The 13,973-nt window shown below is 38.6% G+C and overlaps 1 protein-coding gene across 2 annotated transcripts; it reads right to left on the reverse strand.

Annotated features, from left to right (window-relative positions):
* Positions 1-3,435: 3,435 nt before the first annotated feature.
* LOC139975016 (uncharacterized) lies at positions 3,436-9,150 on the reverse strand. Of its 2 annotated transcripts, none has more exons than XM_071982619.1 (3): positions 9,060-9,150; positions 5,993-6,064; positions 3,436-4,606 (listed from the first exon to the last, which is right to left on the reverse strand). In XM_071982619.1, exons 2-3 carry the CDS (start codon positions 5,993-5,995, stop codon positions 3,611-3,613), a joined length of 999 nt encoding a protein of 332 aa, XP_071838720.1. In that variant the 5' UTR covers positions 5,996-6,064; positions 9,060-9,150; the 3' UTR covers positions 3,436-3,610. The 2 variants fall into 2 exon arrangements, with proteins under 2 accessions (XP_071838720.1, XP_071838711.1); XM_071982610.1 differs by lacking the exon at positions 9,060-9,150 and adding an exon at positions 8,633-8,792.
* Between the last annotated feature and the right edge of the window lie 4,823 nt (positions 9,151-13,973).

The following is a 13,973-nucleotide window of genomic DNA, read 5'->3' on the forward strand; positions in this document are numbered from 1 at the left end:
CTGTTCACCTTTAATGACCTCCACAGAAAATAATTGGGTTTCTGTACTCACTAGTTGTCATCATGTTTAATAGGTTTTTAGACTTTAACCTCTGTTGACCTCAAATTACCCTCTGACCTCCACAAAAACCACAGGGTTATTGTTGTCACTAAGGTGAAACCATATACCATGTATGATCTTCATCCAACGTTTACTTTTGAAATAACAGTGTTTTCAAAGAAATTCAGACAACACCCTCTGTTGACATCATGTTCACCTGATCTCTGCTTCCAAGTTGCGATGTTTAGGAGGGTTCCCAGAGTGTAACCTCTCTTGACCTTTTGACTTCCACAGAAACCGATAGGGTTCTTACACGCACTATGGTTAATCCACATATAAAGTGTGGTGTTGATCGAACGTGAAGGTTCCAGTGTTACACAAGCCAAAGCTTCACACATACATGCCATTTACACTGCATACATTCCTTCGGGTATCCAAAAAAAATAAGCATATTTCCTCAATTTTTCTCAAAAAAGCAATTGTATTTTATTTTGCCTTATAACAAATGAAGACAGCTGGGCACAACCATCGCTAGAATCCTAAGCCTTAATGCTGCGGACAATTGCAAGTGAGATTTTTTACCTTTGGCAAATTTATATAAACCACAAAATATACAAACAGGGTTGAGCTACCCATTGCATCAGCAGAGTTTACCATTGTGTACACGGTTACACTGTCTATTCTTGAATTTAAAAAAAAAAAAGTTTTCCTTTATACTTAATTAAATTACACACAGTGATCATGATATTTGAAACTTTTTTCTCATATTTAGAGTGATCATAAACTATAGTAATTTGGGTAAAATGCTGTGGAAACCACCTTGTACTTTCTGGTTGTGAGTCTAACAGTATCAAAACTTAATTTACAAGCGCAGGCGAAAAGAATTCATTTCTTTTTTGGCTCTTTTAACATTTTGGTTTTATAGCAAGCAAAACTGGTTTACCGTAGTTTCTCATTCGATCTTAAGCCAAGTCTTAAGTTTTGGAATTAGAGGCCATCAGTAATTGCCCTCCAAAATTAACATTCTTAAATTTGTTTGAAGTTTTCAAGAGGACTCTCCTGAGGTATCAGCCCCTTCTTATTCCTAGAGTCTTCACTGTAGGGAATCTAGTATGTAAGAGAGGTGCAAACACTGTTACATGTGGCAGTAAACTTATTTTAAGTTTTAACATGAGTGACCAATATTTGACTTCCTACTATATTTTGGGAACAATACTGACTAACTTTAAGATAGGTCCAAGTAGAAGAAATTGCTCTGACTGCTGGGCATAAATATGGAGTGAATTTTTAACGCAATTTTGTCCTTGTTTCAAGTATTTTCATAATATCGGCCTTGAAAGCAGTTATTACAATGTTTAGCCGCTACATGAGACATGCGGGGGAAGTAATTGCTATATAACTTCGGGTGGCTATCCATTTTACAGCCTTTTGCTTATTTTTTAACTGGCGAAGTCTGATTAAACCTTTAATGAGATCAAGAACAGAAGTAAACCACAGAGCAAAATCAGAGAGATTTGTCCTCTTAAATATCGCAAATTTACCACATAGTGAACCATCCTACCATGTGTCCAACTAACCGACAACTTAAAGTGTATGTGTAAAAGTTAGTTGGCCTGACGTTTCGATCCTAGCAGGATCTTCTTCAGAGGCTAAATAACAAGTAACAGAAGTGACAAAAACACGCACAGAACACAGACAGGTTAATGAGCAGGGTGAACACAAAGAGATAGATGTAAGGATGATGAGGATAGACAAGGGATGGAGATAAGAAAGCAACATGCTCATTAATCAGTATGTGTTCTGTGCGTGTTTTTGTCCCTTATGTTACTGTTACTTGTCATTCAGCCTCTGAAGAAGATCCTGCTAGGATCGAAACGTCAGGCCAACTTACTTTTACACATTCTCTTACACAGGCTCTCTAGTGGATAAGCAGTTTGCTAACAGTTTTATTTTACTTTAACTTAAAGTGTAAATGGAAACTTTCATTTAATTATTTTATTAAATATGAAAGGAACCAAACTTGCTTGTAATAAAAAAAAATAATAATAATCATAAAAACGGGCAGCTTGTTTGTGATATCAAAAGTTTGGTCAAGAGGCAGCCAAACATATCTAACAGGTAATTTGCTAGAGCAGCTCTACGAGCCAAAACATCTGCGATTATTCTTCTCTTTGTTCTTAAGTTTAACATGTTCTTGGTGGTGTTAAACTGTAAAGTAATGAAAATAATACCAATATTTGGTGACAATTATACACTTTCATAAAATATACGTTTATAAACAAAATCCTCTAAACTTCCAAGCATTGTGATGTTACCATAGACTTACTGAAGTATGTAGACCTGTCCATGAACCATACTTGAATATATAGGAAATAAAAAAAAATATTTCATTTCTATTTTTGGAAGTGTTTCAAAATTGATACTGGATGAATTCTGCTTCAAAGCAGTAACTTTCCATTTAAAACCTCAAGATTTCTTAATCCAATTACAGTTGTGTAGTTGGTTTGAAAGTGCTATTAAGATACCACTCTATATAATACCATAAAAATAAGAGCAATGTTGTCAATCTTTGAACAAGGTTGGTTCAATGTTATCAAATGTTCTTGCACGAGTAGAGACTGACATAACAAGTTTGAATTTCATCCAAGATAAACCTTATGTTTTACTGAGTACAAGGTTTCCACAGTTTAACTGCTGTTGACTTCAAATGACCTTTGACCGACAAAAACAGCACAAAGGTTCTTGTACTCACTGAGCTGGATCCATATTCCAAATATGAGGTTAATATGATGTTCTTTGTCAACTATCAAGCTCAGGAGTAACCTACATGTACCCTCGCACAACACCACCATCCAATGGAATTCCTTTGGTTTTCAAACGAATGTAAATGGAACCTACTGCATGTGATGGTCATGTTGTGTGTGGAGGGGTGGGGTATCTGGGGGAGGGGAAATTCATCTAAGATTATTTATACGACTGAACAATATTTTAACCAGACAAAATGTGAAAACTGATATTCCTATAAAAAATATATGTACATACGTTTGGAGAATGCTTAATATTTCTGGAATAATATCCTTTGTAAATATTCTTGGTTGATATAAAACCAGTCGTCTGACAAAAATTAATTACCAACCAGGCCAATCAATGCAGAATTCTAGATCTCATCCAAACCTACCTAAGCTATAATACTTTCGTATATGAAAATCACCCCTACAATTCTTCTAGTAACATGTAACTGCAGATATCGAATCTTGTACACAAACTTAAATAAATTTTCAAAGACCATTTAATTAAGGCACTTTATCTCTCAAAGACGAAATTGACATCTTACAGTTTAATTTGAACAACTTGAAATTAAGTAACTCATAATTCAATCAATACATACTCAAAATATCCAGTGATCCAAAACTTTTCTATTTTACAATTTATCTCAGATAACCATAGTTTAACAACATCATCTTTAGAAAGAAGGATGATGGGTTGAGGAAAAACCCGAAAGAATTTTACTTCGGTGATATTATACAAAAATAACTTTGGTGTCAACTGGTAAAAATAAGTAAATAATATTCTATGAAGGTTTGCCAATTTCGCTTGCGGAATGTGTGTTAGATTGATCTGGAATCACTGTAATGTTAAATACGTCGGCCATTTCTACTTCATTAGACTCGCTTGGATGATTTGACTCCTCTTTCACAATTGCCTCTTCTCTGTTGTTTTCTTGGTCCAGCTGATTGGTTCTGATCTCCTCCATCTCCTCCTCCTCCTCTTCCTCCTCTTTAACTTGCACAATAGACACTGCAGCGCCCTCTCTTGGCTCCTGTTTCACTTGCAGTAACTCTCGTTCCTGTTTTGCAGCCTTTAGTCGTTCCTCGTGAGTTCTTTCGTGTTTGGCCCGATTCATAGTGTCAAAGAACAAGATGTCGCAGAATGAGCACTTGTACGGCTTCACGCCTAGGTGTCGTTTCTTCATGTGGTTCCGCAGGCAGGCTCTATCAACAAATGCCTTATTACACTCTGTGCACTTCCACGGTCTATCTCCAGTATGTATCATTTCGTGCCGCCGTTTTTCATAGGAAGTCCGGAAAGGTTTGCCGCAATAATCGCAGGGGTAGGGTCTTTTACTTCTCCAGTTGTCATCTGATAATGTACGAATACTAAGGTCGTTGACCTTTGGTATCGATGGCCTCGGCTGTATGACCATGACTTGCGATTGGTTTGCACTAGCCGTACTGCTGGTAGGGCTAGGCTGACCGAGGCCATTGGCGTCATTGTAAAGAGCAACCCCACTGCACGAAGAAGAGTCCAATAACTTAGAGACAAATGGAGATGAATGAATGTTAAATTTTTCTCCCAAATGAATGCTATCCGAGTTGTTCGAACTAGAGTTGGTGCTGGTGGTGGGTGTAGGGGCAGAGGCGACTGGACTTGTCAAGACAGGGGGACAGTTGTTCTTACACTTACAACTGATGAGTAGACCCTCCTGTTGATTCTTACTCTCATCCCACCATGTCAACAAAAGTTCTGAGTGATGATCAAGAACTTGCCGCTTAAGATGAATCTCTTCCTGTAAATGAGAAAAGAAAACAAGAAAAAAGTCAGAAAATTCAAAAAATTCAAAAAATAGTTCATATTTCATTAGTAGCTAATGGGTTGTTTTTATTTCTCTCTCTTTCACTTTCAGCAGGAAGGATCTTATTTTTGTCTTAAATCACCATTTGCTACCAATAATAAATCATTTAACTGGTTAAGCAAAGGAAATTTATAGAGACGAGGGCAAAACTGCTACATTATAAATGGAAAACCAATGTTTGCACCCAGAAAGTTACGATGAATTTGCATAGATAGGATGGCTCTACAACATCTAGACACTACAATATATGTTCTCTCTGCGCCCATCTATAGTGATAAATATACTGAAGAATGATATATAAAAGACACCTCAACTGACCTACTGCAGGCTGTGTACTTGACAGCTTCTAACAGTTTTCAAATACTGTAAATCCATCTTACTGTATTAACTGGCCTAGTTTAACTTATATACTGTAATTTCATTTACATATATATGCAAAAAAGATAGCAGGCATTGTTAATGTTGACAGTTTGAGCACTATTGCTCAATATCAACAATATAAGGGACAGCTGAACAAGAGACATCTTTAATATTTGTCTTGTCTAAAAATAAGCCCTGATGAAATCTAAGACCATAACATAGGGAAAACAGTTTGCATAGTGTCTACTTTGGAGGTTGATGAAGTTTGTATCATGACAGAGTAAAATTCCAAAGTGTATGTCCACTAAAGAAGGAAAGTATTAATTTGTGCAGTAACATATTCAATATCTTGTACTGTAATGTAATAATCTGATGTTGGCCATGCATTCATGAACTCCTGCTGCAAAGTAACACAGTTGCCATGTAGGCATATAATTCAATTCAGTGTGGACATTATTGGAAGTCTGTGACAAAAGACCACATAAAAGACAGCATGACGTGTTGAATTGACCTCTCACAGACAGTGGTGTCGCCAAATGATCGATGCCCCAAGAACCTGGTGACCCCCAAAATGATATTTGTCTAAGGAAACATAAATAGTGGTGATTTGAAGCTGATATAACTTCTGCAAACAGTGAAAACCGCAATGCTTCTGAGGGTCTTTTACCCCTTGACCCCACCCTATGGCAGGCCCGGGATCCCACGGCTCTGCGCTTGAACCTCTGACACCAGCTTGCATTACCCACATTTTGTTGTTTCCTGTGCCCACCCCCTAACAAATGTCTAGTTTGGTCATATGATAAAATCAAATTATTTAGAAGCTCAGGAGATATTCACAGTTTGATTACTGCTCAGAAGGGTTTGGTTAAATGGTCAAAAATAAGTGACTAAGATGCAAGAAGTGGTGGGGGTGCTTCAATTTGGATATATAATTCATATCCACACCGTAACTGAACTTACCATTTCATTTGATGAGGAGTAAGTGTTGTTGACATTCAAAGTGTTGTGAAGAGGTTCCCTTCTCCGATGCTTCTGTGAGATAAGAAGAGAGAAATGTTAACAACATTGCTTCATTAAAATGAATCACTGAAGATCAGAAAGAGGTACATTTGCACATACTGTAATTGATAATGATAGGGTTTTGCAGACCAGCCTGATATACTGACACAAGAACATGTTACCTACTGAATGTTAAAAATGTGCCACACTATGCTAGACTTGAACAAATGCTAGAAGCATTTTGTCTTTGAACTAAAGACTAGGGATCCAAGGTCATGATGGACTAAAAATAACAAGGGGTAACACTAACTTGACCAGATATAGGGCTAAACTTGTCTCTCAGAATAATTATATGAACCTAGTCTGTACACAAATGTCTAGAATATTTGCAATACACCAGCATGGTGGTTTGGTAGCAGTTTAAATACTGAATAAACATAGGATACACCTTATAATTAAGACATGAAAAAATGAAAAATAAATAAATAAATAAAATGCTATTCCAAGGAGAAACAAACAGAGTGCATTACAGGGGACCTACTGTGAAGAGGCAACAATATGGTCTGGACTGTACGTGTCAACTGAAGAGTATAATATGCTGCCCTCATCCAAGCATTTTGTTTCTATGTCTGAGTCGGAGTGATGATAACTTACAGAATTTACAAACTTATTTCCTCATATTATTCCAGTCCAAGGATAAAATGTCATGTACCATAACAGTACGGTGTGTTCCTTTTTCTTCTTCCTTTGACTAGCATCGGAATCACAGTAGAGATGAAATATTTCTTTGTTTATGTGAGTATTGAGAATCAGGGCCAAATGTTTAATGGTCTTCCGGGAAGACCAAAACTTCTGTTTGGAAGACCAAACTTAGCAAAGGAGGTTGTTTGATTGATGACTAGTTCTTTAAGTCAAATTCAGATTGCATTGGAACTTAATACCCTTAAATAGATTAAATGATAAAATGGTTTCACCCTCGTTCACTTTGGAGATCATGAAATTTGACATAAAACAACTTTAACAGTACCACAGCTGTTCTATTCACCAAACTTGTAATGTACAAATTCGTCAGTCATTGTTTTCTGGCCTCAATTTTTAGGATAACTAATTCTGCTGTTCAGACAACCAAAAGGTAAGAAAAACTCTCAAGAAAAATCCACTGACAATTATTACTATTGTTTTGTGCTGGAGTTGGAGAAGCATTGGGAGTGACACTGATGAGTTGAAGGTGGATAGTTACATGTACAGTTTTACTTCATCAACACCGTTGAGAAGGACACATATTTGAGAGTGGCACATAATTGCCGAACACTAACTCTTGTTGAACAGGATATGCTAGCTTGATTTGGTGTTGAATTTTTCTTAATTTTTTCTGTTTTGGCTGGGGTCCGAGTCGCAGTGGAGAAGAATGATTTCTTTTATCCCTGTGAAGTGTTAGTTTTTTTAATTTTTATTTTATGTCACATTTTTTAGAACAAATAACTAAAGTGCAGAATATTTACACCTTGTCAAGCAGGAGATTCTTCCTGTGTTTATTTCTGTACTTTTTGGCTGGAGTCTGTGTTGCAGTGGGGAAGAATTATTAGGAACATTTAGGTTGTATTACTGCATAATTATTTCTTAAAGGGTGTGAAGACTCGCGCACATAGAAATGTCTCATGCCGGTAATCTGACCTAGTTTTGAAGAGGTGTAACAGAAGTGTTAGACACTGCAATCGATCCCAGAAATTAAACACACAGCTTGCTACCGTCGGTAATTAGACACTATAGTACAGTCAATATATACAGCTACGGTCAAAACCCACAACACAGTGTACATAGCAGTGATGAACATCTCAGGTCTAGATAAAAGACTGTCTGCATTTTGTAGCGACAAGAAAAAAACTTCACTCGCAAGCAACAGAGTTAACTTTTTCAGAGTGCGGCACGCGATTTGGGGTGATTCTTCAATGCCTTTAATACATGATAGAATGCAGAACAATAACATCTTGCCAAACATGGTACTTTTTCTGGAGTCAAAGTCACAGTGTTTTATACTGTACACATTGCTGCCACAGTCATAGTGGAGAAGAATGATTTCTTGTTTACTGTTATTGGTAAAACTAAACAACATGATTGTGTCTCCACTCGAAAAATAGACCTTCTCAATAGTATGGTAATCTATAAACAACTTTATCAAGTCATTTTCTGCGGTGTTGAGAAGCAACCATTATCATAGCGATACCAAATTTCAATTTGAAAGATTTTGCCTGTTCTAGATTCCTTACTACAGGATACTGTATGACTAGGCTAGCCTAAGTCCATATTTGCAGTAGGCTAGGGCCTAAGTTAGGCCTTTCTTATCCCTCATTGCCTGCTTAGGCCTAATCATATTTTGTCCCAACAGGGACTGTCTACATGGACAGGTTACAAGTGCACCTACCCTAGACGCTTTGGCTTACTAGTAATATATATATTGGCTGCACTGCCTATGTGCCACACCATATTTATTTTCATATCGGTGCAAGCCTAACTTAGGCCTAGGGTACGTAATTGTTACTGTAGTGTACTGCAGTGTTAGTGTAACTAAGTCTAAGCTACTAAAAAGTCCGATTTTCTTACTGATCTCTTGCGACGTCTACTAGCTTTTAACGACCTTTCACTAACACCCATCATTTCAGAACACTTGTTTTGCTACTGCACTGGCGAAGTTTTCTTACAACAGCCTAACTTAACACTCGGCAAGCAACCTAACGTGTGAAACAACAACCAACAACTGGATTATGATGGACGAACTGTACTGCATTATCATACAGTGTTATTAGTGGAGACCGAGCTGGTAGTATAGCGCTTATATTTACAGCGTTATTTGCGTACACGTATAACAAGCACGCAGAAAAAAAAAAAAAATGAGTTGCTCGCGTTTAAGCTCGCAAAAGCGTGTTGGGTTTGCAAGTCAATTATCAAGTTTTACAAGAATACTAGATACATTAAGTTGATAAACAGCATAATACTAATAGATAACAAGGATCTATTTCTACTAACTTACAAGTGCGGACGAATCCAGTAACGAAAGGAATACGTAGACAACAAAAATGTTTGCGAACTTTCGTGGCGCTTTCGTTGATTAGAGCTTGCTGGAGGGAACTTGCTACGTATAGCACCAGTATAATGTATGTAAAATACATAGGACGTCACTGACACGTACGCGGCGCGGCGCCCAACTGACTTATGCTAACATAGTTTGTTATTTGCCGCGCCTATAAGTTAACGCTCTGTTGTGTGGGAAGTACGCCGTGTGCGTGATTATGGGTTTGTTGTCATGTATTTGTCTGTTATGTCATAGGAGATAGTGCAAGTGCACTATTTTTTATAACTTATCTAGCCAACTCTATGAAATCAGATGATAATGATATCGATGCAGTTATCCTGCCATCGCAGTTAGTTGATCATGATTACAGCACTACCACCACTAATTCTTTTTTCACAGTAGACCAACAATACGCTGATGATATCTCTTGGGCATCAACTGGTCAGCATATACTGCAAGACATCGAAAAACGAGTCTCTGACAAACTGGCAGTAAGAAATCTGAAAATCAATTGCACAAAAACTGAGAAATTTACAATCACAAGAAAAGGAAATGACAGTTGGAAGAAATGTAAATATGTTGGAAGCTTGCTGGGGACCGAAGAAGACATTAACAGAAGAATTGGTATAACCAACGGTGCTTTCAACACACTGTCAAGCATTTTTAAAAGCAAAAACATAAGCCGGAAAATTAAGCTTAGGATCTTTGAGACTTTATTAAAGAGTATTTTTTTGTACAATTGCGAACTGTGGGGCACAACGAAGGATCTTGATCGCAAAATTGACACTTTTCAAAGGAGACTACTTCGAAATATCCTCAACATTAGATGGACCAATAATAATTGGTTATCAAATGATGAGCTCTACAACGAAACCAACCAAACACCTTGGTCATCGATAGTCGCACATAGAAGATTGAGATTTTTCGGTCATGTAGCAAGACTCCAAGAGGACGCTCCAGCAAAGGTTGCTTTAAGAGAAGCACTGAGACATACTGCTAAACCAGTTGGAAGGCCCGTGACTACATTGCTTGGAAAAATAAAATCGCAATTCAAGGACATTAATATTAACAATTTCGAAGAAGCAATAAACCTTGCGCAAGATCGTGATACGTGGCGGAGGTTAATCACTGAGCATGTCGGATAGACGAGACTCAACTTACTACTACTACTACTCATAGGATAACTCCAAGTAATTTTTCCACTACACAGGAGGGGATGACAATATACGGGTTTTGGAACTACAAAGTAATATCCCTTTACCCCTCCTCCATTAAATTGAATACGGGAAATGTTATAGGCCTACAGACTGAGGAAAACTTAGACTTGGAAAGCACTGTGCCAGGACAAAGCGTTAACGTTATCGTTTTATGACCGATAGGCAGGGGCGCAATAATAATAATAATAATAACAATAATAATAATAATAACAATAACAATAATAATAATAATAATAATAATAATAATAATAATAATAATAATAATAACTAGTCTTATATAGCGGAGACTCCAACAAAAGTTGTTCAATGTTGCGTAGGGGATATACAGTAAAGTTGCAGGACTAGATGTATTATACGGCTTCTTGAAATTGGTATAATATGTACAGCACTACAACCTATATATTTAGTTCATTCGTGTAGGGGAATTTGGGAGGGGAAGGTTTGAGAAATTTGCGTTAGCCACCGATCGGTTAAAGGCATTGAAGACTCACCCCAAACCGCGTGCATGCGGCCATCTGAAATAGTTAACTTTCTCTTGCTTGCAAGTGACGTTTTGTTCGTGTCGCTACAACATGCAGACAGTAATGAAAAGTGATACCTTTATTGTTATATCTTAAGCTGAACCTGAGATGTCCATCGCTGTATCGTTTGTAAACTGTGCTGTGGGTATTGACCGCAGCTGTATGTACTGACTGTACACTAGTGTCTAATTACCGACGGTAGCAATCTGTGTGTGGATTTTCTGGGATCGATGGTGGTGTTTAACACTTCTGTTACACCTCATTCGAAACTAGGTCAAATGACCGGCATTAGACGTTCTTTTTGCGCGAGTCTTCACACCCTTTGAAATTTGCTTCCGAATGTTCACTCTGGTCATATTTGTAAACCCTCGTCATGCCAAATTCAAACAACGCAAAATGATTTGAAAGAAAGTTTCTCTAATCCGTACAACTGTTCGAATCAGTAATTTTGTATCAGTACATCTGAATCCATACATCTGAATCAATTCATCTCGAATAACCAGAAATATCAACAAACTAGCATCAAATTTCTCGGAAACAGTACTTCAGTCACTCAATAACATTACATCAGTAAGATAGGAAAGGAAGAAAGGAAAAGAAACGGAAGAAAAATAAGTACATGAATTGTTGGCATCCGAAATACTTACGTCAAGAATCGTTCGGTACCGAGCATACCGTCTTAAGAATGAATCACATTTTAAATTATCCTTAACTGAATGTAGTCCAATCGTGTAGGGTATATGGTCGTGTACTTCACGCGCGCTCTAGACGCTCCACGCGTCGCGCTCTAGACGCTGTCGCGCTGTAGACGCTCCACGAGCTACATTGTGTTTAGCTGCGCTGAAAGCACTGAAAGGAGGTTTGTCTGACGAAAACTCTCAACGGCAATGTGGTAATTACTTGTTTGGCTGGTCTTGCAAGCAATTCGCGGAAAAACAACACATGTACTCTTCGACCGTTCCTAGCCAAAACGTTTTGCAGTTAGTGTCAAAACCAAACCACCATGTCCAACTGACTCGTAGAAATTTTGATATCAAGTGTGGTTACTTCGCCTTTAGGACGTAAGATGATTGGGTGCTTGGCATCGTTTCTCAAATCAGCATTGTCAAGACGGCCAACCACACTGAGCAATTTTTCAAGGAGAACATATTTGAGTTTGAACAATTGTTGGTCATGCTGCCAAATGTAAATGCAGATTTTTGCATCGATGCAATTATGTGGTTTTACTCGTATCGGTTTCCGAAACAGACAGATTGCCGATACTAGTTGACGTTACACATCTAGACTTATCAACAATGCAAAGAACCCAAGCTGAAACTTTGCACAACTTGGTCCACGATGAGAATTTCGAAAATTCTCCATCCAACAAAAAGCTTGGTCCAGAGAGCCACGTTTTTGAGTCATTAGAACCCGCCGACCCATAATCGGCGGGGTTCTCCTTTGAGCCTATATTTCTCCACTGTGTTGGAGTGGAGCCTTCATGAATCTTGGACATGTCACCCTATTTGCACCAAAGGTCTTAAACCGTTTCTCCTCATTGCGAATGTACCCCAGAACGATCATGGAATCTGACCAAAATGTGGTATTATCGATATCTATTGTATAATTGTTCTGCTCAGTGTTACAGCGAGCACGGCATCCATCAACTCGAGCCTAGAAATAGATAGGCGTTTTGGACCAACTTTGGCCTAGCCTTGGACAAACAAACAGGCTACTTCGTCATCCTAGCCATAGCGTCATATCCTCTCTGCGACGCGGCACAAAGAATGTGGACCTGGGTACTTTTTGGTTTATCTTATTTGAACAGACGAAGAAGAGACGCAAATTTGAGCCACTCCTTCCACGTCACAAGTTCTTCATCTGTTAAGGGTTCATCCCAATTAAATCCCTTGATTATCATTTGAAGGAGGGATCGCGCAATGAGAACATATTAATGGGGCTGTAAAACCAGCTACAAGGGGTCTAAATCGAACCTGTTGTTGATTTGTATTGTCTTGTATTTGTCTTGTAATGACACTTCGAAACCGAACTTGTTGTCAGTTCTGCATTCCAACTTTCTTCGAGTGTTCTTTAAGTTGGAAACAGTTCTAGACTGGTAAATATTGTTTGGGCTCAGATTCTGGGATACTGTTAAGAACAGCGCGATCATTTACTGAGCCACTTAGTAAGCCTGAAGCCACCATCACTCCGGATGTTCCTGAGACGCTGCACGAGTTGTATTGCGATGGCCGCATCGTCGACCGAGGAGACGTCGTACACAAAAGTTGTTTCTGGTAGATTTGTTGGCCTCTCACCTACAGGGTCTACGTGTTTCTTTGTCCTCTGCTGTGCATTGTAGTGCATTGCCTGCACAAGCTGGGCGCCGTGATTTGGCACCGAATATTTGCACTGTACTCAAACGGCGTAGCGTTTAAATTTCCACCAGGCAACCCCATGGACCTGATGGAACATCACCTCTGTGTCCGCGAATCATGTAATTATAGTTGCTGCCTAAATCCGAGGACGCCAACGATACTAAATATTAATCTTGCCTCTTCTCATCAATATAACATTCGTTTAATGGATTGTTCTTCCATTTGCTGCAAAATCGCACTCCACTTGGAAATTATCATTGTGAGGGCGAAGGAGTCGATGATGAGGTTAGTTCCAAGTTGTGCCATCCTTGCCTTCATTCTCCACAAGCCCAGCTTAGCCTTTCTCGATCTAGCCTTCCATGGTTTCGGGGTAGTTTTGACGCATCACGTTGGCTTTCTCAAAATTATTTTAGGACTATCGAGTCGAGATTCGGCCAATGGTCTGTTTGAAGGCACCTAGCGATCATTTTCCTTCCACCATAGAAGTCCCATTGGCCTTCACTAGTTAGCGAGATTTGAATGTCTATGGCTCTCATGGGAAGGAGTGGAGGGGGAGGGGGTGTTACAAATCGAAACGGTACCTTTCCTTAGACATTGCTTTTAATGCCAGATAATTATACAAAAGGGCGGGCAACGGGAAAAGAGGAAGAAAAAGAGGGAGAAAAGAGGGAGGTAGGTCCCAGACTGTTTCCGTCAACTCTATACATGCCACCTTACCCGCCATTAAATAAGAAATATCTGAAATTGTCACATCTCTTTAACGAATGAAAATCTCGATGG

The sequence above is a fragment of the Apostichopus japonicus genome, chromosome 2 (assembly GCF_037975245.1).
Source record: "Apostichopus japonicus isolate 1M-3 chromosome 2, ASM3797524v1, whole genome shotgun sequence".
Taxonomy (NCBI): domain Eukaryota; kingdom Metazoa; phylum Echinodermata; class Holothuroidea; order Aspidochirotida; family Stichopodidae; genus Apostichopus; species Apostichopus japonicus.

What these genes read in the sequence shown, in the direction of transcription:
- LOC139975016 (XM_071982610.1), bottom strand. Translation starts at nt 8,686, where the DNA reads ATGATGGGTGTTAGTGAAAGGTCGTTAAAAGCTAGTAGACGTCGCAAG. An exon ending in GTAGACGTCGCAAGAGATCA is followed by an intron (nt 6,065 to 8,632) that starts GTAAGAAAATCG and finishes CTTATCTCACAG; the next exon opens with AAGCATCGGAGAAGGGAACC. An exon ending in ACTCCTCATCAAATGAAATG is followed by an intron (nt 4,607 to 5,992) that starts GTAAGTTCAGTT and finishes TCTCATTTACAG; the next exon opens with GAAGAGATTCATCTTAAGCG.